At 35.6% G+C, this 25,990-nt stretch overlaps 1 protein-coding gene across 10 annotated transcripts in view; it reads left to right on the plus strand.

Moving 5' to 3' along the window:
- Positions 1 to 20,123, plus strand: part of ITPRID2 (ITPR interacting domain containing 2) — a 38,747-nt gene extending 18,624 nt beyond the window's left edge. For 2 of the 10 annotated variants that reach the window (XM_009443832.4, XM_063790624.1), the window contains 9 exons: positions 3,536 to 3,624; positions 4,906 to 6,117; positions 8,294 to 8,371; positions 8,451 to 8,578; positions 8,992 to 9,142; positions 10,297 to 10,362; positions 11,644 to 12,108; positions 17,861 to 17,978; positions 18,947 to 20,123. In XM_009443832.4, the coding sequence (XP_009442107.2) occupies positions 3,536 to 3,624; positions 4,906 to 6,117; positions 8,294 to 8,371; positions 8,451 to 8,578; positions 8,992 to 9,142; positions 10,297 to 10,362; positions 11,644 to 12,108; positions 17,861 to 17,965 (2,294 nt within the window). In that variant the 3' untranslated portion in view covers positions 17,966 to 17,978; positions 18,947 to 20,123. The remainder of the gene's footprint in view (positions 1 to 3,535; positions 3,625 to 4,905; positions 6,118 to 8,293; positions 8,372 to 8,450; positions 8,579 to 8,991; positions 9,143 to 10,296; positions 10,363 to 11,643; positions 12,109 to 17,860; positions 17,979 to 18,946) is intronic. The other 8 variants (XM_016950135.3, XM_063790625.1, XM_016950131.3 and 5 more) reach the window with 7 other exon arrangements.
- Positions 20,124 to 25,990: the final 5,867 nt, after the last annotated feature.

Raw genomic sequence — 25,990 nt, forward strand, 5'->3', positions numbered from 1 at the left:
TACTGGTATTATCTATCTTTGGTGTTTCACTATATAAATATAGCTCCTAGGTATAACACATGAATATTCCTCTAGCAAAACCCACCAATTTTTTAGCAATAGTTAAAGCTAGTTAAATTCAAACTATGGGTCGAAGGTGAGTGGTTGTAGATACTGTTCCTCTCTTAAATTATTAATTATTGACCAAAGAACCTTTGAATCCATTCCTTTCGCTTTTAACTTGCAACAACAACAACAACAAAAATGTGTGATCTTTGGATTTACAAAACTTTTGAGCTTTAGAGAAAGGGAAAGAGGAAGAAGTGAAAATGACCACTGAAGGTAGGACTGTTTATTTTTGAAACTTTACACATGCTGAACCACCCTGTTTTTTTTTTAAACAAAGATTCGTATGTATGTTCCTAGAATAGGAAATTACATGTTTGTTGTCTCCTGATCTCTGAAATTACTTCACAGGAGACAATTTGCATAAATTGTTTTCTTTTATTGCAATATGGTATTAAGAAACAAGAGCTTCACTCTCACTCGGTCACTGCAGCTCTGGTTAGACTCAAAATGAACTTTACTATTTAATTTTCTTCCCCTTGTAAGTTCATAAATTTATGTATGTGTTTCTGAGCTGAGTTCATGGTCATCAAGAAGTGTTTGCTTTAGATAGGTAGACAGGGGATACATTGGAAAAAGCAGCTTGCCATGCATTAAAAGGAGGATAAGAAAACAATAAAATTACTTTAAGGTGTTTTAAGAGCAAGATCCCTGTAGTAGGAATGATTAGATGTGGTTTATATTCATATCTGGGTTTTTTTCCTTTTCTTAGTCAGATTTTTATAAATTAACAGTAAAATGGTTCTGTGTGTCTGTGTGCATGAGAGAGAAGAGAGAACAACATAGTTTTCATCATTTTGAAAAGTATCCTATATCCTATGTAAGTATCTTAGATTGATCATAACTGCAGAGTTAGAAACACTCGTAATATATTTACTTCAAAAGTTTAGGAAAAATGCATATAGCAGTTTGATAATAGGACTTTTGAAATCAAAATTATCTTAATCTCAAATCCAGTCCAAGATTTACATACTGAAGCCCAGAGAGGTTTAGTGACTTAATGTTTGTTACAAGTTAGCATTCGGTAGTTATGTTGAGAAAAGTTCAACATTTTTCTTATTAAAGAAGACATACAATATTTTCTTTAGTCTAGGAGAAAATAGATAGACAGTTGTTTGGTTTCTTTATGATGATACTAGACAAAGTTTCCAGATTTTTTTCTCACTTTAATGTTTCCTCTAACTTCCTAGTTTTTAATTAGAAATCATATATTGTATCTTCAGGACAGAGATCTAATCCTTTTTTATAGTTCCATCTTTTTCTGTTGAGAACTGTGTTTTTGGAAACAGAAATGTCTGACTAAAGAACCTAGATTGTGATTTATGGTTTACAAAATAGTTTCCCCTACATTCTACTTAGTTTCTGAAGTAGCCCTGTGAGATAGATAGAAGAATTATTATTATCTCGTTTTGCAGAGGAGAGAAGCTATTGCTTATGACAAGAAACACAGCAAGAACTTGAACCCAGGCCTCCTTCTTTTACCCATTGCCCCAAACCTGCTCTGAAGTCTAAGCAGTCTACCTGCATTATGACCCAAACTGTGTACTTAGACAGGGCTTAGCAACTGTGAGGTGAACTTGGCAGACTGTACTCTCTTGCAGATAAAACATACCTTAGCAGAGAGATCCAGTCAGAGCTGCTCACTCTGTCTTCCCTGCACTCTCAGGCACCTGCCCTTGCCTAGCCAGATAGACAGTTTCACTTCTAAATCATTTAAATGACTGCATTATTCTTTTGTTGCTTTAAGGAAATAGGTATCATTGATTGAGGTCAGCAAACATTTATTGTCAGCTTATTCTAGGTACTGGGATACAAAGAAGAATAGTTTCTGCCTTCAAAAGGCTCACAATCTAGTTTAAAGATATGGAAATACGTAATTATAGTGATAACTGCTATAGCATAAGATGTTAATCATTTTACCAAGAATATAATGCCTTATCAGTACTGGTGGTAACAGCTTATTGCAGTTCAGTTTCACAAGTATTCCAGTTTACCTAGGCTTATCAAGGATATGGAATAATTCCTTATATTTCATTTTGCAGTCTTGTTACTATCAAAATGATATTACAAAATTATTCTAAATTTTTAATGGGAAAAATGTATTCCATGGAAACTGAGTCTATAGTGGGGTATTTTTCAAACCAAGTTGACTTTAATAGATTTTAAATTTTATTTAATTATATTATCTGGCTCTTTTTCTATGTGGTTCATATCTTAAATGAATATGGTTTTGGTAAACACACTTTATTTAGCCTTTTGCTTTTGAAGTTCTGCAGAACTTTGCTGTCTCTTGAAGCTTCTGCCTTGATGAATGTAAGAACTGTACAGTCTCTCCCATTGTGGTAGTTGTAGTGTGGATAGAATGTGAACATACTTGCTATGCTTAGTTGGCCTTTTTACTTATGTAAAACATTATAGATCATACTAACCAGGAATTAGAATTTTGAGGCAGAAAAATAAGCAGAAAGATTTTATAAGATTAACAATATTATGTTGTAGTTGAACCTATTTGGTTGAGTTTTATGTAATTTTTATGAAAGAATTGTTTCTTACCTTATACATTTGCATCATTTAAAACATCATAAAACACCAGAGACATTTAAGTATGCTTGCATTTCAGATTATTTAATTTACTGGCCTTAATTGTATTTATTTATTTATTTATTTTTTTGAGACGGAGTCTTGCTCTGTCGCCCAGGCTGGAGTGCAGTGGCACAATCTTGGCTCACTGCAACCTCCACCTCCCAGGTTTACTCCATTCTCCTGCCTCAGCCTCCCGAGTAGCTGGGACTACAGGTGCCCGCTACCACGCCTGGCTAATTTTTTGTATTTTTAGTACAGACGGGGTTTTACCGTGTTAGCCAGGATGGTCTCGATCTCCTAACCTCGTGATCCACCCGCCTCAGCCTCCCAAAGTGCTGGGATTACAGGCATGAGCCACCGCGCCCAGCCCTAACTGTGTTTTTTAAATTGGGAAGATAGTAGAAATCTTTACACACTATGCTCTCTATATGAACTACTAAATTTACCTCCTAAATATCTTTACATATTTACATAATGGAAATGGTTTACTTTGGGACTTCTGTTTTTATTAGAGCCATCTTTTACTTCAGTTTTCCTCCAAGGATAAAACATTGATTGGATTTACCAAAATAGATTATAATTATAGCTTAATTAATGAGCGAATACCGAGAGATTCTAATAGAAGATCTGATACAGTTTTTGTTTGAATTTGAGTTACCTCCTGTACTTTGAAGACATAATTTTACATAAGTAATGCATATTTTTCTAAGAAGCAGTCAAATATTGTGTATCTTATATCTGCTGGGAATCATATCTCTGTAGTAATATTGCTCTCAGTAATTTCTTATAGCCACTTTTTTTATTCATAGATCATCTGTTTCTTATAGCCACATTTTTTTATTCATAGATCATCTGTTACGTACTGCAAGTCAGCATTCCGATAGCAGTGGTTTTGCTGAAGATTCTACAGACTGCCTATCCCTTAATCATCTTCAGGTAAAATTTTCTGTTCTAATAGGCACTATGATTAACTTCCTCATTTTAAGGTGGTTTTTCTATTACTATATATTTTAATATTGAGTCTGTGTAATCTTTATTTTTCAAGTGACAGAACAAAACTCGTGGCATGCAGATGTTATCTAAGCATTTGACTATAAATTTTAGATTTCATTAATTCTTCTCTCTGAATATGTTTTTAAAAATATCTATCTTCCCCTTAATTTTTGGACCACCAGTAAACAGAGATTATTGTGATCATTAACCTGTTTTGTCTGTTGTTTTTCTTATTTTTTAACCATCATTGTATTTCATTATTTTACAGTAATTGTTTTGCCTATTTAATAACTGACATTAATTGTGGACCTGTAGCTTGCTGAGTGTTATACTGATTTTTACACTAGGTTGTGTGAGATAACCCAGAGAACAGGCATATCTTTATCCTCAAGAAGCATATAGTCTATATGTAGAGTACACAGAATGCACAGAAAAAGCATTTGAAACATTTTTAAAGCAAATTCTAAAGAAAATTGGGATGAGAAAACTCCCAAAGAGCCTTTAGGAACATAGCATTTAAGGGGTAAACAGACAAGAGGCATATGTAAGTTCACTGAGAAAGAGTAATTAAGTGGACAGAAACACTGGGAGATGGAGGAGAAACTTTCAGAAGGTATGGAAGAAAAGATAGGAATGTTGACTGGTTTTCAAATATGAATGATAGCTTAAGAGTGAGGGGTCTTTTTGTCTTTTTATAATAACATGAAATGACTTGGGGAAGGTGTTCAGCTAAGGGAAATAACCGTAAGAGAAGAACTGATTCAGAAAAATCCGGGATAAAACTGGAGAGATACCCTGGTCTTGGAGAGGATATGATCAGGAACCCAGGTTGGAGGGATTCACTTTGAGTTTCCTTTCAGAATGGAGAGAAGGAGGGAATGATGGGGAGAGATACAAGGAAGTTTTTAGATGTTGGGGAAGAATGTTAGGAAGTGTTTGTCCATTTTCTCTATGAGTCAGCGTGTTGTATTGAAAGGAAAGGGGGAGGTTGTTGGAAAGGGAATTTTAGGAAAACAGTGAAGTTCTGAAATAATCTTTGTGAGAAAGTGAGAGGAAGGAGGGATGTGGTTGCTGCTCAGGAGCAATAAAACAATTTTGAGCAACAGCAGGGCCACAACTGCAGTGGAGACAGTGAAATTATAGAAGCACCATGTTGGTTTGGTATTTTGTTAGTGACTCTTCTTACATGTATTCTTCATCTTTCCACCTATTTTCTTTTCACAGGTTCAGGAGTCCTTGCAGGCTATGGGGAGTAGTGCTGATAGTTGTGACAGTGAGACAACAGTTACGTCACTTGGTGAAGACCTTGCCACACCAACAGCACAAGACCAGCCTTATTTTAATGAATCAGAGGAGGAGTCTCTTGTCCCTCTTCAGAAGGGACTAGAGAAGGCAGCAGCAGTTGCAGACAAAAGAAAATCAGGTAGCCAGGATTTCCCTCAGTGCAACACCATTGAGAATCCAGGAACTAAACAGTCCACCTGTAGTCCAGGGGATCATATCACTGAAATTACTGAAGTGGAAGAGGATTTGTTTCCAGCAGAGACAGTAGAGCTACTGAGGGAAGCAAGTGCTGAAAGTGATGTGGATAAAAGCAGTGAAAGTGAATTTACCCAGTATACCACACACCATATTCTGAAATCATTGGCTTCTATTGAAGCTAAATGCAGTGATATGAGCTCTGAAAATACAACTGGGCCTCCCTCTTCCATGGACAGAGTTAATACAGCTTTGCAAAGAGCTCAGATGAAGGCTTGCAGTCTGTCTAATCAAAGGATGGGGCGTAGCCTGCTAAAATCAAAAGATTTGTTAAAACAAAGGTACTTATTTGCAAAAGCTGGCTATCCTCTAAGAAGGTCTCAGTCTTTACCAACCACCTTATTGAGCCCAGTAAGGGTTGTGTCCTCTGTCAATGTTCGATTATCTCCAGGAAAAGAGACCAGATGCAGCCCACCTTCCTTCACCTATAAGTACACACCTGAAGAGGAGCAGGAATTGGAAAAGCAGGTGATGGAACATGATGGTCAGTCTTTAGTTAAATCGACCATTTTCATCTCTCCATCATCTGTGAAGAAAGAAGAAGCCCCCCAGAGTGAGGCGCCGCGGGTGGAGGAATGCCATCATGGAAGGACTCCTACCTGTTCACGGCTTGCTCCACCACCAATGTCTCAGTCTACCTGCTCCCTTCATTCCATCCACTCTGAGTGGCAAGAAAGGCCCCTGTGTGAGCACACAAGAACTCTGAGCACTCACAGTGTTCCCAACATATCAGGGGCTACTTGTAGTGCCTTCGCTTCCCCTTTCGGGTGTCCTTACTCACATAGACATGCCACCTACCCTTACCGAGTGTGCTCTGTGAATCCTCCTTCAGCCATAGAAATGCAGTTGCGAAGAGTATTACATGATATTAGAAACTCACTGCAGAATCTTTCACAGGTATGAGAAAAAGTATATTATCATTAGCTTTTTTCTTTTACTGCTCTGAGCACTTTTTAATTCACAGAGAAGCTAAGGCACATCAAGTATGAACTACCTCAGCTTTATTTTCTGACATGTCTAAACTTAATCTGCATCTGCCTTCCTTTTCTATCTTCCCTCCTGTTTCAAGGGAGAAGCTGTAACTAACCCTGATCAGTCGATTTCTCTGCTCATAAGTCTGTCTCCTTTCCAAGAGGAGAGATTTTTCTCGTTAAGTATCCTCCCATTTTTACTCTATCATCCACTGTCTTTGTTTTAGTCTAGAATCTTTTGTCATTTCTATTATTAAAAAATCTTCCCTCTTAAAGTTCTTTCTCTCTTTCTCTCTGCTATTTGAACATGTTGACTACCTTTTCCTTTTTCAAGTTTTCTCCCTGTTGGCTTCTGTGGCACCACGTTCTCCTGGTTCTGCTCGTAGCTCTCTGACTAAGCTTTCCCCTTCACCTACTGACCCTCGATGCTGTGCACAGAGTTAGTCTACTTCCACTGGACTCAAAGACTGGAACTACTCCAGACCAGAAAATAACAAATCAGGTAAAGTGTGAATTTGATTTAAAATGCTCTGTATGTCTTGTCACTTTTAAAGTCATTCTCAGATTTGTTAGTAGACTGGAAATAATTTTCCCAAAAAAATTTTGAAAATAAGTACGTTGTCTTCAGTTTTGCCTTTTACATTTTCTTGAACATTCTCTCTGAATGAATCGTGTTTAGACAATTGAGGGATTGAAGAAAATGACAATGTAATATAGTCATGAGAGCATTCAACTAAGAGTCAGGAGGCCTAGAATGAATGTAATAGACCTCTTATCATGACATAGTAGACAGGGAGCCACTTGGAAAGTAAAAATCAAAGGTGTAACTTCTCAAGTTATAATAAGATATACCTCCTCTTAACTGTAAGTTTTATCCTCATGACAATTGTCCCCTAACAGTTTTCTGTTTAAACAGAATGTGGGTGTTTCTTATTCCTCCTTACAAAATATAGTTCTGTCTGTGATGGAACTTGCAGCTGTGATTATGTCAAGCTGGGGATTTCCAGGACCCTGTCCACCAGTACCGTGGTGCATCTTTCTTTCTAGGCCACCTAGTTCTTCGGCTCCAGCTGTGGTCTCTTTCTCCTGGATATCCCAGCAATAACTCAGCTAATACATCTCCCCATGCCTACCCCACCCTACACTAGTGGACAGGTGCTTTCTATGATGTGGTCTCTGACTATCTCTCCAGCCTCATTCCTTAGCTGTAGGACTGTGCACAGGTCTCTAAACAGTTGTGTGTTCTTAGGTATCTGCACATGGCTGATTTTGTGTTTTGTTTTGTTTTTCTAAAATAAAAAGATGAAGTTTCTGTTTCTCGCCCACGTGGAGTGCTGGAGACAGCGGTGTAATCATGGCTCCCTGCAGTCTTGAACTCCTGGGCTCAAGTGATCCTCCTGCCTTGGCCTCCCAAAGTACTGGGACTATAAGCCACTTTTTTTTAACCGAGATCACCCAGCCTTTGCCTTTCTTTGCATAATCAAGCCGTAGTTACTGTTAAGGCTCAGTTCAAGTAGTGTTACCGCTTTTGGGAAAGTTCACGTAATCTGAATTTTTCTGTGTCCATCATAGCACTCCTTCCACAGTATTAGAATTTTTTTAAAATTTCCTTTATTTTTCTTTACACTGTGAGAACACCTGAAGGCTGGGAATACCTTTTATGTTTTTATCTCACTGCCTAAAATAGTGGCATATAGGAAATGCTAAGATGTCTGAGAAAGACGACATTGATTGCTTGCTCTCCAGCAAAGTTAATAATCACTATAATCTCATGATGATATTTGCAATGGCTTCTACATTTTTGCGTTTTGATTTTGTTTTTTTTAGTTTCACAAGAGGGAAGTCCTGAAAGAAATAGATGTGAACTATGTTCCTTCGCCTCCTCCTCCCACATAGATTGACTTATACCTGGAACAGCTAGCAGTATTAGGTGTCATTGGGAACTGATTTCTTTTTTCCTGCTTACAATATGAAGGTTTTTTGGATCCTTTTGTCTTAAAGAGAAAAATATATAGGCCCCAAATTCTGCCTTTTAACCCCTTAAGTGATTTGGAAGTATTCACTTTAACATTGGTTTTAATCCTACTTTTACTTTTTTGAAGTACCCTATGATGAGAGGACCTGATCCTGCTGCTGCTCCATATAGTACTCAGAAATCATCTGTTCTACCTCTTTATGAAGTAAGTTCTTTCTTACATCTTTGTGTTCCGAAATAATCTGTAGAATTTAGAAGTGTAATTTTGTTATATTGCATTCTAGAATACTTTTCAGGAGCTCCAGGTAATGAGGCGGAGCCTGAATTTGTTTAGAACACAAATGATGGATTTAGAATTGGCAATGCTGCGTCAGCAAACCATGGTTTATCATCATATGACTGAGGAGGAGAGGTAAAAGTTCATTTTGTCTTAGCACACCTCAAAAAGCTTTTCATTCAAAGTCTTCTCAACTTATATTTTTTAAAATTAGGTTTTGATTCCACTGCTGTGTACCTTGTATCTGTTTTGTGAACCAGTGTAGATAAGATTAGTCATAGATAGTGTTTTACTAAGTAAACTTGTATGCCTTCAGTATCCTAAGGGTAGTGGTAACCTGCTTTCCCGTGTTTGAGATATTTGTGAGAGGATAGGGGAAGAAAGACCAATGTCCTTGTGGATACACCTATTGTAGTTGATATTGTACTAATTTCTAGAACCTGAGATTTCCATGCCTTCTGTTAGCATATAGTAGTTGTTGAAAGATTTGTGATTAGGAATCTCCAAACTGCATTTTTCAAATTTTGTGCCCTTCACCATACCAATAGGTTTGAAGTTGATCAGCTCCAGGGTTTGAGAAATTCAGTCCGAATGGAACTTCAGGACCTGGAACTGCAGCTGGAAGAGCGCCTGCTGGGCCTGGAGGAGCAGCTTCGTGCTGTGCGCATGCCTTCACCCTTCCGCTCCTCCGCACTCATGGTACGCTACCTGGAGGGTGGTCGGAGTTTTCACCAAAGGTTTATTTATAATGTTCCAATAATTTAGGATGTGTGCCTTCATTTCAAGTCATTTATTTTAATGGTATTAAAAGCATGCATACTGTTTAAGGAGCTTTCCCACAAATCAGTTGAATGTACAATTTGTAATAATTGTCATAAATAGTATATTTAGAAATATGTTGAAAATTTTTAATGATAAATTAATAACAGGAAAGAATAAGGGCTTATACGAAAGTTGAGGGTTTTTAAAGGAAAAATGATAGTGAATTAACATATGAGTAATGTAAATTTTAATTGTTACATGTAACTGCAGAGAACACAGATGCATATTTTGCTCACTTTTTTTTTCTTTCATGCCTTTAAATAAAAAGTGTTCCTTTTAAACTTTTTCTTTATTTTGGATTCTTTTCCATTTGTTTTTAAAGGAATCAAATGATACCTGTATATTTTCATACATATATATACATACACATACATATATGTATTTTCCTAAATATATAGATATATATCCAAGAGAATAAAAAGAAACATGTTTTTGTACCACTTTTCATACTTCTAATGTTTCTTTCCATGACATTTGAACTTCAACAGTTGTATTCTTATTTTTGCAAATATCTTTGAAGTTGTAGAATATGTTGCTTTGAAATGCTGAAATAGTGAATTATTCTTTGTTACCTTAACAATGTATTTGATTTTGTTAAAAAGAAATGGATGAATATACACACATACAATTATGTGTGTATATACTATAAATGAAGTAGAATAAACATTGGTGTATAAACACATATATGTATAGCATAGACTAAGGATGTTCTGTATTGCTAATGAATGTACTTTTCAACATGGTTTTGATTTATCATTCTGAGAAGTGTATGTTGGTGACAGGGGAGAACTAGAACATCCTTTTTGCATATTGTATCAGTTTTAACTCACAGTAATGCATTTTATGGGATCTGTGACACTTGAGGGTAACCTTTGTGACATAAAGGGATGCTTCCAGGCACTAATTAGCCAATTAATTTTATTATAAAAGTCTTGTGATTTGAAAAAATATATATGTACATTATAATTATATATGCATGTATGTATATATACACACACATATACATATTTATATTGTTCTTACCTTTTCAGGGAATGTGTGGCAGTAGAAGCGCTGATAACTTGTCATGCCCTTCTCCATTGAATGTAATGGAACCAGTAAGCTTCTTTCCTCTTAAATCACTGGGGAAGGGAATGATACAACATTTCAGACACATAGTTTCCCTAGTTTAGATGAAATATATGTTTATTTTAAATACATAATTTGATAAATTATAGTTGATTGGAAGTGACTTTCACCTTTGAAAGTCCATTGCTGTCTGAAGCCACTAGAAAGCCACCTGAATTGCAATAGTGATTTATCTTTCTGACTAAAGGAGGTAATGCACCATAAAAACATGTACAGTGGCTCATGCCTGTAATCCCAGCACTTTATTTAAATGGTTGAGGTGGAAGGATTGCTTCAAGCCAGGAGTTTGAGACCAGCCTAGTCAACAAAATGAGACCCTTTCTCTACAGAAAATTTAAAAATCAGCCAGGCATGGTGATATGTGCCTGTAGTCCCAGTTACTCAGGAGGCTGAGGCGGGAGGATTGCTTGAGGCCAGGAGCTCAAGGCTACAGTGAGCTATGATTGTGCCACTGCACTCCAGCCTGGGTGACAGAGCAAGACCCTGTCTTTAAAAAATAATAGGCCAGGTGTGGTGGCTCATGCCTGTAATCCCAGCATTTTGGGAGGCTGAGGCAAGTGGATCACCTGAGGTCAGGAGTTGAAGACCAGCCTGACCAACATGGTGAAACCGCATCTCTACTAAAAATACAAAAATTAGCTGGGCATGGTGGCAGGCATCTGTAATCCCAGCTACTTGGGAGGCTGAGGCAGGAGACTTGCTTGAACCCGGGAGGCGGAGGTTGCAGTGAGCCGAGATCAAGCCATTGCACTCCAGCCTGGGTGACAGAGTGAGACTCCATCTCAAAAAAAAAAAATTGATTTTTAATTTACATTTCAGGAGACATGTGCTTTCACAGTTTGATCCTGGTTCTTTAGGTAGGTAGAGCTGTAACATGACCACGTTTTTAACAGAAATCTGTCTTTATTGTGTTAGACAGATTGGTTCATTTGGGGGCAAAAGCACTATGAGTAACTATTTTTCACTAGTTACTCTTCCTTACAAGTGATTTGGACACCTTGGTGGTAACAAGTAAAATTTCATCCTACTATGTATTCTCTTTACCTGTTTTGTTGCTTCATCTCAATAGGAATTTAAATTTTACTTACTGTTTTTGCAAATAAAATTGAGTAGTTATTAAATTAATGGAATAGATTTATGTCTTTACAAATTACCTGATTTTAGGCAATAATAACAATCAGGACTTTAACCTTTTTAGCTACCAATCTTAATTCCAAGAGAGAAGAATAACATTTTTTTATGATCTCCAGGTCACTGAACTGATGCAGGAGCAGTCATACCTGAAGTCTGAATTGGGCCTGGGACTTGGAGAAATGGGATTTGAAATTCCTCCTGGAGAAAGCTCAGAATCTGTTTTTTCCCAAGCAACATCAGAATCATCTTCTGTATGTTCTGGTCCCTCTCATGCTAACAGAAGAACTGGAGTACCTTCTACTGCCTCAGTGGGCAAATCCAAAACCCCATTAGTGGCAAGGAAGAAAGTGTTCCGAGCATCGGTGGCTCTAACGCCAACAGCTCCTTCTAGAACAGGCTCCGTGCAGACACCTCCAGATTTGGAAAGTTCTGAGGAAGTTGATGCAGCTGAAGAAGCCCCAGAAGTTGTAGGACCTAAATCTGAAGTGGAAGAAGGACATGGAAAACTCCCATCAATGCCAGCTGCTGAGGAAATGCATAAAAATGTGGAGCAAGATGAGTTGCAGCAAGTCATACGGGAGGTGGGTAAAATCTGTGTTTCATTCATTTATTTGGAGGTATATGTTAGAGGAGATTTTGTCTGAATATTAATTATTTACAGAATGTTCTTTCGATTCACTGTATTCAATAATTTTCACAGAGCTTTTAAATTAGCTTTCCTGTTGATCAAGTTTGTGTCAATTAAGATATATTTGTAATGGCATTTCTGCAAATTTCATACTCTAATGTGAAATAATTACAATTCTCTGTGTTCAGTATGGTGAAAAAGATATGTGAAGGACTCAAAATAAACATGACGTACTCTTTGGACCTCTTGTTTCCACATCTACAAAATGAGGATTTACAGTTTAGATCTCTTCGAGGATTAAAAACTGCATTTTATAGCTGGACGTGGTGGCATGTGCCTGTAGTCCCAGCTACTCGGGAGGCTGGGGTAGGAGAATTGCTTGAACCCGGGAGGCGGAGGTTGCAGTGAGCCAAGACCATGCCATTGCACTCCAGCCTGGGCAGCAGAGCAAGACTCCATCTCAAAAAAAAAGAAACTGCATTTTATAATTTCACTTGATAGGAGAAAATGATTTTGTGATTTTAATAAGTATAAATAGATTGATTTGGTTTGGTGTTTTTTATTCAAAAATCAAAATATACTAAGAAAAGAGGGTTTGCCCTAGGTGATAGCAGCATAAGAACTTGAAGAATTACCATAGTTATGGATGACCAAAAGAACTGCAAAAGGAAATTACATATGATTAGTAGTGAAAGTTCAAAAGTTGAGAAAATTAGTAAAATAAATGTTTTTTGCACTGAGATCAGGTAATAGGAAGGAATAGAATATATCGTTTAAACAGCTCAATGCAATTATCTCTGTTTACCTAGTAGTATTCTGTGGATTAAATTGTACATAAGCAAATGTGAAATTTGCTGTATGTGCTGTTCTCTAGTATTTCAATCATGTTGAATCAAATCACATTTTCAAAACAAGCATTATAGCAGAAGACTTCATATCTGTAATTTATTTTCATGATATGACTCTACCAACTAAATGTTTAAAAGGTCTTAATTCTATAAATTTATTTTTCCTACAAATGTAATTATTTTTGTAAATTGGTTTTGGCTGCCTAATGTTTAGCAAACTCAGCATTCACCCTACTCGGTCAGGTGTGTCTATGATTAATAATCCATTCCTGTTTACATGTTTTATATCAAAGATCAGTTTTTGAGTGAAATTATGTAATTATTCTTCTCCACACTATATTTGCTAACTGAGGAAGCGGGTTTTAAGGTAATTTTTTTTTTCTAGAAATGTGATGGTTTTGCTCCCCTTAGCTTGCTTTGGTATGAAAGTTTTCTTTGAAAACTTTATATTGCTCTTTTAAAACAAATATTCCATTCAATGCACACTTGAATCCTCATTTTTAGAATTTTAATGGCCTGATATGTCCTGTAGGTGATTTCCTAAGAATAAAGTGTTCATTTCAGACTAGAACATTGATTCTTTGGCTTATAAGACATAGCATATAGAAAATTTAGTTATTCCCATTAGGCTGCCTTGGTCCTAGAGAATTAATCATTTAAAAGAACTTCTCATTAAATATGAAAGATTTTATAATTTGCAAACACTTAAGCTGGTATGCAAGGCAAATGTTCAAAGAATTTTTCAGAATTTGTTATTTAAACCATTAATTAGAAACTACTTAGTTCTGAATTTGGCATAGGCTTGAGGAAATTGGGTTTAACATTTATTCTTTTACTGTCTACAAAGGACCTACCCAGCAAAATATGTATAGATCAAACAAGGCATAAGAGGAGTATTGTTGTACTTAAGAAAACAAATTATTTTTAAGTACTTTAAAAGCATATTTAATAGTTTAATGCCAGTTATAATTTAAAAAATAATTTATGTTAATATTCTCTTAGTTACAATAGTTTTCTGTTTATAAAGTATTTAAAATTTAGTTTGGTTTTTATTCCAGTCATTCAAATTGGTAACCTTTTTACCTAAATACATACTGTACTAAATTCCAATTTTTTTAAATCTTGGTGTACAGCTACCAAGAAAATTAAATTAGATTCTGTCTTCCTAGCAGATCTGAGCCCCTAATCCCATTAACAAAGCCACCATTCAGGAAGGCAAGATTTAATCTTGGGTTGAACAGTTTTGCAGGTGAGGATTAAGCATGTTTGGCAGGCACTTTCAGGAAAGTTTTCTTACTGCGTTCATGGATGCATGAAAACAATGGTATCTGTCAGGCCTTTGTTTCTTTCGTTGTACCATTAAGTGAGGTTTTTAAAAAGAGGGTTTTCATCATTTATAATGTGTTAATACAGTAGAATTCTTTTTTTGAAGGACAACATTGAAAGTCTTTTCAGACAAATATTTAATACACTAATTACATAGCTAAACTTTTGTCATATTAAAGATACCTCTTTTCTGCATGTGCATTGTACTAGGAAAAAAGTACACACTGTCTTAAAATTTGCCCAAGTCATCTGTGATGTATGTGATCAGTGGCCTGAAACTGTTTGCAGTTACTTTAAAAATGTATAAATGTGTGTAAATAAAAAGATTACTTAATAGGATGAATGAATACATGCCCACAGAAGCCAATTCAGCAAAATTAAATGTCAAGGAGTAAACATAGATTGCTTTGTGTTTAGAGAGTTATTTGTTAATTAGAGTTCATAGACTTGATTCATGCCTTTTGGGATCTTTATTAGAGCACGTCTGACATGTTTTACCCATGTATTTTGGTAAATACACAGCTTGCTCATGTGTTCTTATGGAAATTTCTTTTAGTGATCACTTGTAATAGCTGCCACTTAGTAGGCACTCAATAAGTGCATAATAAGTGGATGTGTTCCCACATACTTCAGACTTGTAGTCAGTCTTTTTGTATTGTCGATCAGCATGACTTTCTCAATCTCAGGTAGTCTGTATTTAGCCTACATTTTTTTGGAAATTATGCTCATAAAGGTAATTTTACCATCCATCCCAGGGTAGTTTCCTCACTTCTAATCCTTCCAACCTCTCCATAGCATGGGAGACTTTAGAACTAAATTATTTGTCCATGCATTTATTCATTCAATAAATTAATAAAGACATTGTATCATTTTCAGGGCCATTTTATCTGTAGTCTGCTTTCGTTTTTCTGCTTTCTCTTCCTTTTTGTGTCTGATATTGTCTCTCACCCTTGTGCTTTCTCACTCTCTCATTGATTCATTCATTCAGACACTTACTGAGTTCTTCCTGTATGCTGAGATACACTGATAAATGAGACCTGACCTGCTCGCTGAAGGAGCTCACAGTACACCTTCCATCTGACCTCACCCTTCCTATTCTGATTCCCTTCTACTCTCTAGAGGGAACTGTCTTGGCAGTCAGGCTCCATTATACTCCCCTCTTATTTGAGACCGTCTTGCTACAGAGTTTTCTATCTCCACTGTCATCTGAAATTGTTCTTTCTTTGTTGTGACATACCATGTAAAAGCTGCCATTCTCTGAGAATTTTGTCCCACACTAGTCTCTCATTTATCAAAATTTTTTGTACTTATGTCATTAATGAATCAATACATTATTTTTCCTTTAGTATTTTATGAAACCGACGAGGTGCGGTGGCTCACGCCTGTAATCACAGCAGTTTGGGAGGCCGAGGTGGGCGGATCACCTGAGGTCAGGAGTTTGAGATCAGCCTGGCCAACATGGTGAAACCCCATCTCTACTAAAAATACAAAAATTAGCCAGGTGTGGTGGTAATCCCAGCTATGCAGGAGGCTGAGGCAGGAGAATTACTTGAACGTGGGAGGCAGAGGTTGCAGTGAGCCGAGATTGCGCCCCTACACTCCAGTCTGGATGACACAGCAAGACTCTATCACAAAAATAAATAAATAAGAAATATATTTTATGAAACAGTATTCATTTTGTGTCCATTGAGATTATATCATGCTTGATGGTAGAGATTCTTTTATACTTTATTACAATAATGCCTGTACTCCCAAAAAAGATTGGCACACATTCCTGGTTTGTCAAGAATACATTTTGGCGACTGGGCGCGGTGGCTCACGCCTGTAATCCCAGCACTTTGGGAGGCCAAGGCGGGTGGATCATGAGGTCAGGAGATCGAGACCATCTTGGCTAACATGGTGAAACCCCGTCTCTACTAAAAATACAAAAAATTAGCTGGGCGTGGTGGCGGGTGCCTGCAGTCCCAGCTACTCAGGAGGCTGAGGCAGGAGAATGGCGTGAACCCAGGAAGCGGAGCTTGCAGTGAGCCGATATTGTACCACTGCACTCCAGCCTGGGTGACAGAGTGAGAATCCATCTCAAAAAAAAAAAAAAAAAAGAATACATTTTGGCTAGTTTGTTTTTTGAGTGATGAAGAATAATGAGATATAATAAAATGGCCATATTGCATTGGTAGCAGGACTGGAAAGACTATACTCATTGTTGTGAATATAGATTTGCAGTGGTCCTAATTCAGTATGTTGTATTTCTGTTTATATACTGTGACTAAGAGATTCTGGTTTTTAAAATATTTGTATCCAACACATACTTGTTTGAAAAGTAAATCTGAAGTGCTGTGTGCTTCAGAGTCTTTTGATGTTGTTTAAAGTTTAGAAATATTGATAAAAGGTAAAGTGAAAAGCTTATAGTATTTAAATATATTCCAGTACAGACGGTTGGTAGCTAAGGAGTGTTTTGTTTCTTTAAATAACGATGTATAAATCTATGTATTGTGTACCAATTTTGCATGATAGACTAATACAGGACCATTTTTGGAAAGATTATAGTTAAGATGTGTTTGAGATGTACTTAGGAACATTTTAGGAAATAAATCAATTTGGCTGACGGAAACTGGAAATGTAGAATTTTTAAAAGCTTGTTGAGAGTATCTTGAGTGCTTATTTGGGAACACATTATCACTTTATTTCAGGAAATACACATTTATAGCTTTCACAAAGGGCTATTTAAAAGTGATGCTGTATCATTAGAGAGAAAAGGTGGAGATAGGCATATGTAAGTGTTTGGACACCTGTAGAAGAAAATCCTGTTGGAATTGTCATTTCCTCAGGTCTGTTTGCCTTTTCCAACAATAAAATGAGATGTATATCCTCATATCCTATATGCATATTGGAAACAAAAGCTTAGATGGCTGGCAATGATACCATGCAACTAAAGAAAAAGTTATTTCTTTAGAGTTTATGGTTGTTTTGAGGATGTTTTTTATATTATAAAATAAATTGTACTAAATGATAATTTCTTCTTCCCATTTTAAATGTGTTAGGTTAGAACAATATGTCTTTAGATACCTTGTTGTCAGTTGGCATAAACAGGCAGTATACCTGTATACTATTTTGCCTCTAAAAGATTTTCTCAGCAATGAGAGCACTTGTGTCTCTGCTGATTACCTTACAAAGTTAGACAATACTAAAAACATTTAAGAAGTCCTTCCAGATTATTTTTTTGACATGAGGTAAAGTATTTACTAGAAGTTTTTTAACTTATGAAATAACATTTTCCTAATGTCCTCACCTTATGAATTGTGATATTTGTAATCTAGTTAGCTCTAGAATGATTCTAGACCAGTCCTTGGGAGTCTGATCTGGGTTGGATGATAGATGGACTCGATTCCCCACTCCCTCTCTGTATTGCAGGGAGATTCACATGAAGGTGAAATTAAGAAATTGAATGCTATTTGTATTTTTTCCAAAAACAGGAAAAAATAAATTCCATTCATATTGGTAAATTTTTGTTTTATTGTTTTTCCAATCTAGATTAAAGAGTCTATTGTTGGGGAAATCAGACGGGAAATTGTAAGTGGACTTTTGGCAGCAGTATCTTCAAGTAAAGCGTCTAATTCTAAGCAAGATAATCATTAAACAGAAATTATAGGTAAATTTTTCTGAGTTTCTTTGTTGAGCTAAATGTAAATAGTAACTGGCATTTTATTCTTTGTTTTGTTAGTATACAGGTTTGGTTCTCTAGTTAAATTTTGAGTTTTAGAATGTATGTAATATGTTATTTTACAGTGTGAAAATTTCACACAAGCCTATTTGAAGTGTAAGTCAAATCCCATAATACAAATCTCCAAGGAATTACTTATATTGGGTCATTCTACTGAAATTTCATTATAGTAATAAATCCTGGAATTGGACCTTCAAACCTGAATCTTATTTTGATTATAATGGTATTTCAGATGTATAGTTTTAAAGAACAAGATTTTGTGAATTAATCACAACTTCTAAGTATCTTTCCTAATTATTTTTATCTTTTAAAGAAACATATCCCATAGATTCATTTCTAATAATAATTTATTTCAAAAAACTCTTTTATATGTCTGTCTTAGTAAAACGAATTACTTTTATTTTATCTCGTAGCTCTAATTACGTTAAAAAATTTTTTTGTAGAGATGGGGTCTTGCTATGTTGCCCATGCTAGTCTTAAACTCCTAGCCTCAAGCGATCCTCCTGCTTTAGCTCTAACTTCATTTTATATAATATATATTAATAATAATTCTTGGTGAATGCAAAAAGAAAGAATAAGTTGAGTAGAATAGAACTAAAAATATTCATTGAATAAGACATGAGAAACAAATGTAATTTGAAAAGTATAATATACAATTTCAGATATAGGAAATTGGAAAGTATTTTAATAAATTATGTCACAAAGCAATTAATAGGAATTATTCTTTTTAAAGCCAGGGATATAAGAATTAACTCTCAGGAAGATGTATAGAGATTACAGGATAATCATGTTTCTGTGTATATATATTTGCATAAAATTCTCATCTCCTTTTAAATAAGCTTTTAATAATAGTATTTGAAAGAGGTTTAAAACTGACTTCTCTTTTCTTTTTTAAGGTTGGCATGGATCCTATTAGCTGTGTAATACTGGAATTATCAATGATATGCACTGGTGGAGGTGTTATTTGTGCTTTAGAAGATACTTGCTGTTGAGCTGGGCTACTGTATACAGTGTACAATATGTATTTCTTCAACCGTATATTTTAAAAAGACGTACATAGAAACTTAGGCACTTTGCTATTTCTTTTCTAAACTATCAAAAACTCTAGCAGTTTGAAAAGCCTAATATTTATTTGTATGTCAATATTTTTCATTTGATTCCCTATTAGAATTAATTATAAAACTTGAAGACTTCCAGACTTATCCAACTTATAAATAACATATTTCTTCAGACTAACATCTTAAAACACTGACCTCTATGAGGTATTTACTGTGCAATAACTGATTCATTTTTTCAGAGCTTGAAGCAACCAATGATTTTTCCCTCCACTGCTGTTAATTAATGTCACTTCCAAGAAGAAAAACTGTTCTGTTGTAAAAAATATAATTGCTCTTAATTCTTGGGGAGGTTACTAATAGCAGTAGGATAGAATTTTATGAGGTTACCTACAACTACTTAATGTTCTTACACTGTAAGCCTTGTTGCTTTACCCAAGACAAATGTAATTTTATCATTGCTTATGTAGTATTTTTCTTTTGGAAATGTGCCTTATGTTAAACACTATGTACTTTTACTTTTTGCATTGTCCAGACTTCTTTATTAGATGGAGATGTTTCTTTTTCTGTCTTCTAGACTAAATAGAGTATCATCCAAATAATGGGGCCTATGACTTGAATGAATAGAAATGAATAAGCTGGTGTTTGTTTATTCAAAATGGAAGTAATTTAGATTTGTTCTCCTCATACATAAAATGATTTTAGTTCAGTTTTAACCAGTGAAAACTTTGTTTTTATGAAAAAAAAGGAAAATGGTTTCCCATTTGGTTTTATATGTGTTAAATAAATGTGTAAAGTAACCACCAAATGTTATTAGAATTTTTCTTCTAGGATTTATAATTTTTTCAACTCCTATTGTGTTTCTTTGTGTGTGATATTTTAATCAAAAGTGGTTGAGTTGTTAACAGTGTTCTTTGAAAGAATCTCTAAAAGGCTTATAAATGTTTGAAATATCACACAAAGGCTGATTTCTAAAATATATGTATATTAAAACAATAAAGTATTTATTTTGCCTAAAGTGTTTTAGTGGTTTCTTAAACTGCAACATGAAGATTTTGAATTAGATTTGATAGGTAACAAATGAGGTCCAAAAGAATTGCAGCATATAACCCAATAGAGTGATACTCTCTTTTCCTAGGGAAGTGTTATGATACTTTAAAAAAACGATGCTTTAAAAAATGCTGTTTAAGACTAGACCACCCTGGAGAGAGGGCATGATTGAGGCCTCTTTGGCTTATCTAGTTCTGTGGTCATGATAATTACCATCAGAGGTCAAATAAAACTTCTCTTTAAAAATAAGCTATTAAACTACAAACAATAGATATTAAAATACTATTTAACTCTTTGTTCAATAACAGCAGTAATAACACCTATCAACCAAATGCCCCAATTTTTTTTTTTATACTTTAAGTTTTAGGGTACATGTGCACAACATGCAGGTTTGTTACGTATGTATACATGTGCCATGTTGGTGTGCTGCATGCAGTAACTCGTCATTTAACATTAGGTATATCTCCTAATGCTATCCCTCCCCCCTTCCCCCACCCCACAACAGGCCCCGGTGTGTGATGTTCCCCTTCCTGTGTCCATGTGTTCTCATTGTTCAATTCCCATCTATGAGTGAGAACATGCAGTGTTTGGTTTTTTGTTCTTGCGATAGTTTGCTGAGAATGATGGTTTCCAGCTTCATCCATGTCCCCACAAAGGACATGAACTCATCATTTTTATGGCTGCATAGTATTCCATGGTGTATATGTGCCACATTTTCTTAATCCAGTCTATCATTATTGGACATTTGGTTTGGTTCCAAGTCTTTGCTATTGTGAATAGTGCTACAATAAACATACGTGTGCATGTGTCTTTATAGCAGCATGATTTATAATCCTTTGGGTATATACCCAGTAATGGGATGGCTGGGTCAAATGGTATTTCTAGTTCTAGATCCTTGAGGAATCGCCACACTGACTTCCACAATGGTTGAACTAGTTTACAATCCCACCCCCAAATGCCCCATATTAATAGAAATATAGTAATCAACGATTTAAACTATTTAGTTTTGAAGTCACTTTTAGTTAATTTTTGACAACACAAGATACCCAGATTTTGATAATCAAAATTAGAAATATAACAGTTGCAATAATAGGCTGAGACAATCAGCAAATTACCTACATAGTATATGAATGAAATAAGAGGAGTCTCAACAACTATCAGAGTTTTATGTTCCTTCTCCCCATTTTATTGTGTACTTAACATTTGAAAGCTATCAAGTTCAAGCCACCGTGCTAGCTGCTATGTGAAAATGAAAAATGAAAGGGTCAAAAAAAAGACAAAGTCAAGGCATCTTTTAATTTATGGATACGTTTAGAAGTGTCAACGAATAACTAAAATAATTTGAGAGACTATAGCCTGGGGTGGTCAGAGAAGCCTACCAAGGAGATGAGATTTGAGTAAAGTCTTAAAGTAGTCAAGAACATTAGCAAAAGTTATCAAGAATACATAGAGTTTGAATTACCATGTACATGATCAAAGCAATACTTTTAAAATGCCAGGTTCATAGTTTGTGTGTATTGTGCTAAGAGCTTGCACAAAGCATAGAAGAGAAAGAAACTTGAAATGGTGATTTTGATGTTTGGAGTTGCTATGAATGATATACCATGAGAAAAATAGGCAGATTTTGAAGTACATTTCAGATTTGGAGTACATTTCAGATTTGAAGTACATTTGAAAAATTCTCAGATTTGAAGTACATTTCTTTCCTCTAAATATATTCAGTTGAATTTCATACATTTAAAAGTACTGAATATTTGCTCAGCTGGCCATCTTCAACCTTTTCAGAGGAACATGAGAATGCAGTAAAGTGTATATAAAAGAATGTAAAGAGAACGAAAGTTTGGGCAGTTTCTGGAGAAATGCTGCATTGCCCATGTTCTTCACCTGTACAAATGGGAGTGTGGCCTTAGGGAAGGAATTAAGCAAAACTGAAGTGTATGTTCTTCTAGAATTTTTCCTCTCCTGGAAAGAAGGAAATTATAGCACTCCTAGGAAGTGGGAAGAGGAAACATCCTATCACCTTTTAATTGAAGCTGAGGGTCTACACTTTTAAGCATCACTTAGAGTTACTTATGAATATTGGAAACATTTAATTAGCACTTATTCTAATTGCATTCTAAATGTATAAAGTTAAAATGTCATAACTAATAGTTCCTCTCCTATACAGTTTCTTCTATGTATTGCTATTGAATGAGGCCTTTTCCTTTTTGTTCTCATTTCCACAACTGATGTTCCATTAGTCATATTGAGTAAATAACAGTTTACATACAGTGTCAGTGTAATAAATAATACTGTCACAAATCATAAGTAATAACTTGCATACAGAATGTCAGTGCTCAGCAGGGAGTTACAAATATATTAAAAGATAATGCATATCAGACAAATATCAGAGTCCGTTTTCCTCATAAGGGTCTTTCTGCACACCCAAAGGAGAAAGACTTAAATTTTTGTGAACAATGAGCTTATTTGCTCACTCTATCATGGTAGTATTAGTACCTGTTTCTCAGTTGATAGAGAAGAATGTAAAGGAACTTAGCACAGCGCTTGGCACAGCTCAGTAAGTTAGCTGTTATGGTGATAGCAAAGATGGGTAAAGATAGTTGACAGGTAGATGAGTTTTGGCAAGTCAAAGCATTAAATGGGAAGGACAGAATATGGACTTATAGATCCAGGACTGACCTTTTCAACTTTAATGTGTTCTTTCAAGCAGTTGAACTAGGAACTGGTACCAGACTGCCGATTCTATGATATAACAGGTGAACATTAATTACTGGTTTTAACATTTTCAAGAAATTTTGTTATTTGAAACCAAAAAACTGGTCATGGAATACCATTTAGAACAGTGCTTCTCAAACTTTAATCATACAAATCAAATTACCTGAGAATCTGTAAAAAGGAAAATTCTGATTGAGGTCTGGGTCCTACCTTCTGGGATTGAATTTCTGCATTTCAAGAAGCTCCCAGGTGAGGTTGATGGTGCTGCCATGGACTGCACTTTAGTAGCAAGGACTTAGGATAGTAGGTCTTCACTACCTGTCTGCTAGATGCTTCAAAGGAAGGAACTTGTTAAGTAGGAAAAGGATTTTAATCTCCAAGGGTACATCATCTTACAGGCCCCTTCAAGAAACTTTTCATTATAGCCAAAGTTCAAAATGAAGAACAAATATAAGCAAAGCACATAGAAAGGAGATCTCAGGAGGGCCCAGCCAAGGCATTGTGGAATTGTACAATGGCCAAGGAATGATCACAGTAAAAGAAAAAAAATTGCTGATTGCCGTTGATGGCAATGAATAGTAAGTCCTTATATTGTGTAGATTGGATGTTGAGAAAATGCAAAGACCATCTGAGTGCTTCTAGAATCAACCAGTCAAGAACCAGAATGAGACCCAAAAAAGAATTAGTCTAGAGATGCTGCAGAAAGAGATCGGATCTGGGATATGGAATTTATTTATAGCCGTTGGAGTTTGAAGGAGTTTATCATTCCTTTCAGAGAGATTCATGATATTTCACCTCTGCAGAGCACACTAATTTCTTATTCGTGTTCCTGAGTTAATTGTTTAGTAAATCCATGTACTGATGATTCATGGTTTTGCTTCGGTACATCTCAAATAATTTTATTATTTCAGCAGTCCAAGATAAAAAAGAAAAAGGCCCCTGAAGTATAAAGCAGACATCTGAGGAGTAGATTCACAAATATCTGTTAGAACTCTGTGCCTGGGCAGAGACTGCTCTTGATAGAATCAGCAGGGTCATCAGTTAAATCTCAGTTGTGAATGTCTTGATTTATGTTTAGTCAAAAAGGACTTGCATTGTTATTAACCTATTGATATCTGTAAAATATAGACATTTCAATAAGATGATGTGTTTACCCAATCTTCTTTAGTCTGTGATGACAAATGGGAATGCATTAATGATGACAGATATATTTTTCTTTTTCCATCATGTGTTAAAAGATATGTTCCTCTCCTAAATCTCATGCATTAATATTGGGGCTCCCCGAGAGTTATTCATACATCTTCATGACAGTCCTAATACGTCAATTCTAAGTGCTTTGCTCTTCTCTTGCTCTCTCTGTTGAGGGACCCAGTGCTCCCCTGCCCTTCTGCTGGGGTCCTCAATTGGCCAAGGTTATGATGATAACACACTGTATGGAAGTGGAGGGAGTGCTTCTCTTGCTGAATTACCCCTTACTACCTTAGCAGCATAGCAGCATTGCTTATAACCCAGCTTTCTCATATGAATCCCTTGTGAAAGAATCTTAGGTCATTTCTGCTTTCAGACACATCTTCATGGGGCTTGGCCATGGGTGAAAGCGCTTGAGGCAGACATTTCGCTGTCCTTCCTATCCTCTCTTCTCCTCTAATGCTGGCAGGCTCTCTCGCTCTCTGCTAAAATGCCCCCATTTAAATCAACTCATTCAAATCTACCTTGGCTGAATCATAGTAGGAACACAGTGTGGGACCAAACTGTTCCCTCCTACTTTCAGAAACAGACATGCATTTTAATGACAGATATGAGCATTCATATTTTAACTGTTCTATTCTGAAATCTTACCACAATTAATTTCATTCGACCAACACTTAATAAACTATTGAGTATAAGGAAATAATGACAAAATTAAATTTTTAATGACCTGATTATACCATTTACTAATTTACTAATTTTACTAGCATTCGAGTCAAGTCTTTCAAAATTCACAAAAGTGAATTTTTATTTTGATATAACTTATTAGTTTTTCAATTGTTGTATAAAAAGCTGAAAGCAGAACGCAAATAACATCATGATTTCATCAGGTATATTCCTAAACCATTTTTTAGAGTAGATATAATTCTCTAGAAGTCTTTGGTTGGTCCATTCTGCTCTATAATGGGAAAGAGAAATGAATGAAATGGCTCATAATTGCCTAGATTCTGGATACATATTATGGCAGAAATTATTTTTAGAGGAGCATAGAAACATTGAAGGAAACTTAATTCATCATCAGAACTGTACATGGATTATAGTATACAGTTGTAATCATTACTCAGGATTTTAGGGCAATTTTTCCCAAACAGGGTTAACCTCCCACAGGTTTTGAATTTGTGTCTAACAGTCCATTTATATTATTTCTTGGTTGATGGATTAGCTGCATTATGGCAAAGCTGGCTGCAAAACAAGTTTCTCTAAAATACTTTATACTTTCCAGTTAATAACAAAAGGAAAGGGAAAAGAGGAAGAGGCAGTTGGGAGAATTAGTAACAGGCTAAATTTAGACCTTTTAATGAGAAAAATTCTTCTACTATGAAAAAATTCCAACCACTGGTACTCTTAGAGCAATATGTATTTTTTTAATAGTGTGTTCTCAATTTCAGCATTACCGTTCTGCTCTTTTCTTCTTGCCATTCAAGAAATTCCCTTGAAATTTCAGGTTGTGTAAAACAAGCTAGTTCTTGATCGGATCAGACCTGTATGTTTGAGTCTGTGTACTGAGCCTGCTAAACACCAAAGACATCTGTGTTCACTTCTTTTTCAAAGAAAATAGTGCTGAAAACATACATAACTGAAGGGAGTAGAAAAATGTAAACATTGACGGGTCCAATTTAGAGGCAGATAGACCTCAATTCCAGACCCAGCATTGCCACTTTCATACCTGTCTAAGTCTCACCTTCCTGTAAAATGAGAAGTAACAATTGTACCTACCTCTTTGGTTTATTGAGGAGATTAACAAGTGTAATAGCACAGGGATATTTAGTTAGCTGCCTAGTATATGGTAAGAGCTCCATAAATATTAGCTATTAGCAAGAGGTAATAATAGTAGAAGAAAAATACAAAATATATAGCAGTATATTAAAATAT

This window comes from Pan troglodytes, chromosome 13, assembly GCF_028858775.2.
Source record: "Pan troglodytes isolate AG18354 chromosome 13, NHGRI_mPanTro3-v2.0_pri, whole genome shotgun sequence".
Classification (NCBI taxonomy): Eukaryota; Metazoa; Chordata; class Mammalia; order Primates; family Hominidae; genus Pan; species Pan troglodytes.